Here is a 6,000-nt window from a genome sequence, read left to right on the forward strand (position 1 = left end):
ATTTTCTTTGTAGGTCATGATGAGCAGCATCATGACCTACTAAGAAAATTTGAATATACAGCTGGGGGTCTTGGGGGGCGCTGTAAGCCCCTCAAGCGGGGTCTGGGCCCAGAAGCTTTCGCTAAAACGGGCTTTGCGAACCCTGAAATAGGCTTAAACGGGGACAAAAAACAACCTCGTATGCAGACGTTTTAGACCTTGATAACAGAAACGAAACATTCTCATAAACGCCGCAGCTCCGCATAAACACTTCAAATAGAAAAAGAATGACAACTTAAATGTATTTTGTTAGCATAAATCATTTTTAGACTGTTTCACCCAATGTCAGGGCTCGTCAGCATGCCTAGGACAAACGAAAAATAGATTGAAAATATAGTTCGTTAAGCCCGACATGGACAGTCATAATGCCGCTCCGGAAACCAGGAAACCAACTTATGCCAGAGATCTAGCTCAGCATCAAGAGCTAAAAAGTTTGGCATGTCATCAGAATAAAAGCTACAAAAAGCTGTAAACTTGTCTTTCCATCCCAATAGACCATGTTTACTAACTAAAAACATCATCTTAGATGGAATAATTGACAAGCCCTGATAAGAAGTCACAGTAGATATGTCTAAACGTAACTTCAATTCAGAATTTAAATGGTCCAACATTGGAATAGTTGTTGTCCTTTTAAAATAATCCGAAATTTTTCAGCAGGAATGTTAGATCTGTTTTTTTGACGTCCACAAGTTCTAGGTTTTGTAGGAGTAACACATACTTTTTGAGCTAGAGATACAGCTTTCTCATACCACATTTCATGGTAGGCATCAACTGCATTTCGTGTAGCCATGGCTGCACTTTTAAGAGCATCAATCATATGAAGTCCCTCAAAAATATCGTTGGATTTGCTCTGAAGCATTCGTGTTACTGGCAGTGTTATATCAAATACAGACCGAGTAATTACCATTGTAATAATAAAATCAAAACTTGTAATTAATTTATATAAGGACAAGGCTTTTAATGATGTGTCAATATTGCATTGCCTTTGAACAAACATCTCCTCAAGAGTGAAAACAAGAGGGACATAAAGTTCTTGGAATGTATCCATACCTTCAACACGTTCAATCCACCTTGTGCGACAAACATCCTTAAGCTTATTTTTTAAGGAATCAGGAGCATACAATTCAATATTTTTCACAAACATGTCTTCCCTTACTTGGGAAAAATTAAAAAAATAGGAAATCTCTTTTATGTTATCAAGCACATTTCTAATTGTTTGGACTGAACAAGAGGCACATATACAGAGGTTGAGGCGATGACTATGACAATGAGTATAAATAGCCTTCCTGTTGATTCTCAAAATATGAGCAGAAAGACCATTAATTCTACCAGCCACAGCACCAGCCCCATCATAACTCTGGCCTCTACAGTCTTGAACATTTAAAACTAGGTCATCACTTAGAGCTTTGAGAATAATGGAAGCAAGAGCACTTCCAGATAAACCTTCCTTACAGTGAAGAAATCGAATGAAATCTTCTTTAATGTCAAAATTGCTATCTACATAGCGTAAAACTAATGATAACTGCTCTTTATTGGATGTATCTGATGCTTCATCAGCTATAATCGTAAAAAACTTGTTTTTCTTAACTTCAGAAACAATATTTTCTGTGATTATATCTGCACAACAATTAATTATTTCATTCTGTGAAGTTTTAGAAATATAAGAAGAATTCTTATTACATTTTAGAAGATGATTTTCAAGGGTTGTCTCCACCACGTACTCTGTAATTTAAAAGATCAATAAAATTGCCAGTTGAACCAGTTGAAAAATTTCCAACTTCAGGATGATATTTACTATCATCCCTGTGGCCACGAAGAGGAATACAAACACGACCACATAAAATTATGGTGTCAACAATTGGTGTTAAGAACTTTCGATTATCAGCAACCTGTTTTTTGTAGTTGGAATCTATGATTACACTGATTGGTTGAGTTTGTCCTAAAAAATTCTTTACAAATGCACTAAAAGTTAGGCTGGTTTGAATATGTAAACCATTTTTTGATATTTCATGTTGTTTAAAAAAGTTTTTGGCAGCTGGCCAATGTCGAAAAGGTTGAGAAAGCAATTTCTGTAACTTAGAAGTTTTGTTAGCAACCTTGTGACCAAAAAGGATACATGGCAAACAAAATGCTCCATCCAAAGTTGGTGAATATTTAAGCCATGAAAAGGTCTTTAGCCATTCATGCCGAAAGGAACGCCCACTTTTTTTAGGAAAAATAAAAGATTTATCGGGCACAAAAACATTGGTGATTAGGTTGTGTACACCTTTATCATCTAGACCTGAAACTTTAGAAAGGAAAGAGGCAACGTCATATTGATGTTCAAAATTTAAAGCAGTAGCAAAGGAAATATCATTTAAAGCTTTGTCATTGTTATTAAAATCTTCAGCAGATGTGCTATTATTGTTACTATCTTTATAATCTTCAGTTAGTTTATTGTTAAAGGAAGCTTTATTAGGAAAGAAATTAAACTGTTTATCTTTAATCACAGGTTTTACAAGAGATAATTTCCCTGTTGCCTGTGCATCCGGAAAAAACCTTGTTTGCCTTTTCACAGGAGGAGATAAAACTTTTGTGTCCGCAGCTGAACCTGACTTGCGTTTACGTATCTGCTTAAAAATAATTGGAACGAAATGATTAGGTGCAAAATTTTCTCTGGATGGAAGTAAGCCTTCATAGGAAAACAAAATGTGAATAGCAAAAGCAGAGCTTGGTTGTCTAGGCTCTATTAATTGGTTAAACAACATTTGAGCTTTTTTGCATCCATAATCTGGGTAATAAGAAAATATATTCCTGTTTGTGACAGATGACAGAGCAAGCATAGCAAGAAAGGAACAATATTTCCGATCTATTAAATTTAAAATGGCTACCTCCTTAACTAAGTCTTCTTGTTTTTTGTCTGTGTTAAATGCAGAATTGCAGACAGACATATTGAGAATATCTTCCATAGATTTAAAGAGACTTTCTGGAAGAGCAAGGATAGAAGAAAATAGAGGATGCTTACAGTAAAAGCTAGCATTCATCATTAGCTCCACTGACACAAGAATTCGTAAGTCGTCAACCATCACATTTTTCCCAAACAAACACAACGCCATAGAACTGTACAGGCAATTTCCATTGACCTGAGACCTGTAATAAAAATAGGTATTGCTAGCTATTCTAAAACTTTAACTACACATTTTGCTAAACTGCTGCCTATTAAAGGTTTGTTTATGAAATTCAACTTGCTCAATATATAAATAAACTAAGAATGCATCAACAAAAGAAACTGAACAAGCAAGACATATTTGAGATGACCTTTGCACATTTTAAAACAACAAAGATTATTCATAATCTTTTTTAAGACAATATTCAGCTGCATAGTTAGTGGTCATAGTAACAAAAACGCATAGCTATTATAGAAACAACAAAAGATAAACATAAACAACTCACTTCAACGTAATTGCGCAACCATCCTTCTTTGCTTTCACATAGGCAGGAAGGTAGTATTCTGCATGGCAATTTCTTTGGATAAAACCAAAAGTAAGTTGTTTTTGCAACACGTCAGTAGATGGCAAAACAGAATTACATTTAAACTTTTTATTTAATTCGGCGTAAATTTGAGGTAGCTCATCAAAATTTTCGTTTTCAAAAACTAACTCCACACGCTCTCTCAAGCTCTTGCAAGCCATGTTGAGAACGGAAAGAATCTTCCGCATGCCTTACTTATATTTATACCAACATGCTACAAATTTTGACAGGTTTGTTTAAAACTTTCTGACTAAAAATAGGTCAGGCCCACATAGGTTGATTCTAGTCAACGGTGAAAGCCTCACGGGATAACCTAGAGCCAAGACTGGCTGGCTTCAAAATTTCTGACTAAAAATAGGTCAGGCCAAGATAGGTTGACTCTAGTGTATGGTGAAAGCCTCACGGGATAACCTAGAGCCAAGACTGGCTGGCTTCAAAATTTCTGACTAAAAATAGGTCAGGCCAACATAGGTTTGATTCTTGTCGACGGTAAAAGCCTCGCGGGATAACCTAGAGCCAAGACTGGGCTGACTTCAAAATTTCTGACTCAAAATAGGTCGGGCCCACATAGGTTTGATTCTAGTCGACGGTAAAAGCCTCGCAGGATAACCTAGAGCCAAGACTGGCTAACACAGGTCAGGTCAACATAGGTTGATCCAATTCGCGTTATGAGAAAACAAGGAGAAATATTTCGATCTTCAGATTCTGGGTAAATTCGACAGAATTCGATTTCAATCCTCGGCATTTTTTTACTAGGTCGCGTGACAGGGTTGACCTAGTCTAAATCCGCGCCTGGGATGTTCTGGATGTACACATAATCCTACATCTTTGCATTCAAAATCGGTGTGAGTTTCTGGGTCTCCCAACACTACAATATTGTTTACAGTATCGGAAGTTGATATTTCCTGAAACAATAACAATGCTTCGTGTTCATGGTCTCTACCCCATTTTAGGGATGTCACATTCAAAGATAAAATTTTCTTCTGACAAATTTTATCCATTAAAATTTTGGCTGGGTTGGTTTCATTTGTATGAAGCACTGAATGGATAATGGAACCAGTGATTCTTCCAGCTCTCTGTTGGTACCAGGTTGAAGAAGTAGCTTGATTTCTAGTCGCTTCTTCGATGTAACAAAGATCTGACTCACTGTACTTTAAGTTCTTGATAACTTTATCACATTCAATTTCTAACTCTTTGGGAGAAAATGTTTTATTTCCCACATACAAATCCAACAATGAAGAAGGTAATTTACGCTGAACAGGTGGAGGTTCATTTACTACGAAAGCATCTTGATGCTCTTCAAACAGAGATAAACCTACAACTTTCTTACTTTCGGTTGATAAATCAGCTAAAAATGCACTTTGTTCCTGTGATGTGGCAGGTAGCATATCATTTCTTGTATATGATTTTATAGGTGACTTCCCTTTATGGGAATAAAAAATAATGTCACAGATTTTGAAGGCTTTAACATTCCGGGTAAAATTTTGGTTCCACTGGCAAGGAAGGTCTGTAGGAGTGGTGTGAGTTAAACCTTGTCGAACAGCAGCTTCCACTTTATAAAGAATTGCTGCCACATGAGAACATGTTTCACCAAGGCTAATAATTAAAATAATTCAGAGGTAATATATACAACAAAGAAATAAAACTTACCCAGCCATGCATGTACAGTGACCAGCTACAACCTTTCCACTCTTTGCAACAGCTACCCAAGGATGATAGGGTTCCTCAGTTGTACGGTAGGATGGTCTGACATCAGCAAAAAACACTACACCACCAGGAAAATGAATATGTTTAATCGTTTGCACCCAACCAGAAATAAAATATTGATAAGCCTGTAAAGATTTATAGTTTTCCATTGCCTCTGGACTGAAGATCCCTAAGTGAATCAAAAATTAAAACAAAAATATTTATTTAGTCAGGTTCAACAAACAGTTTTCTGAAAACTAGCTAGCAAGATTCTTACTTGGGGATTTTATAAGGTAGTGATAAAGATGATGATATGAAAGTGGTGGCCACTCTGTTGGGTCTTCTATCCAATCATCTGCAGGTCTTTTGTACGGACATTTTTCTAAACCAATTAGCAAAATCTTTTCCTTGTAACGTTTTAAAGCTTCTCCAGTCAAATTTTCTTCGTATTAATACATTTTAAAATTAAAAAGACGTCTTATCCCTTTAATCGCTACAGAAAGACTGAAAAAGCGTACACCACTTCATAATGGCTGGCAAAACTATTGTTTGTCACGTGACATTCCGACCGCAAGAATACACAAACTGATTTCAACATAAAAACTAAACAAATACATAGTGTATTTAAGTTGGCAATACACTATTCTCTGATTTCAGCGCGATCATTAATTTAAAGTGACGTAATCTAATAATGACGGATTTCGTATGTAAACAAACCATAAGCGTGGTCGAACACTGAGCATTATTATTTCTTATGCCAAACAA

The 6,000-nt window shown here is 36.1% G+C and overlaps 1 protein-coding gene across 1 annotated transcript; it reads right to left on the reverse strand.

The window, feature by feature from the left end:
* Nucleotides 1-4,257: 4,257 nt before the first annotated feature.
* LOC130648858 (uncharacterized) lies at nucleotides 4,258-6,000 on the reverse strand. The gene is made up of 3 exons (XM_057454967.1): nucleotides 5,513-6,000; nucleotides 5,200-5,425; nucleotides 4,258-5,145 (listed from the first exon to the last, which is right to left on the reverse strand). The coding sequence occupies exons 2-3, from the start codon at nucleotides 5,403-5,405 to the stop codon at nucleotides 4,302-4,304; spliced, it is 1,050 nt and encodes a 349-aa protein (XP_057310950.1). The 5' UTR covers nucleotides 5,406-5,425; nucleotides 5,513-6,000; the 3' UTR covers nucleotides 4,258-4,301.

The sequence above is a fragment of the Hydractinia symbiolongicarpus genome, chromosome 7 (genome assembly GCF_029227915.1).
Source record: "Hydractinia symbiolongicarpus strain clone_291-10 chromosome 7, HSymV2.1, whole genome shotgun sequence".
NCBI lineage: Eukaryota > Metazoa > Cnidaria > Hydrozoa > Anthoathecata > Hydractiniidae > Hydractinia > Hydractinia symbiolongicarpus.

What these genes read in the sequence shown, in the direction of transcription:
- LOC130648858 (XM_057454967.1), bottom strand. Translation starts at nt 5,405, where the DNA reads ATGGAAAACTATAAATCTTTACAGGCTTATCAATATTTTATTTCTGGT. An exon ending in CACTGTACATGCATGGCTGG is followed by an intron (nt 5,146 to 5,199) that starts GTAAGTTTTATT and finishes TTTAATTATTAG; the next exon opens with CCTTGGTGAAACATGTTCTC.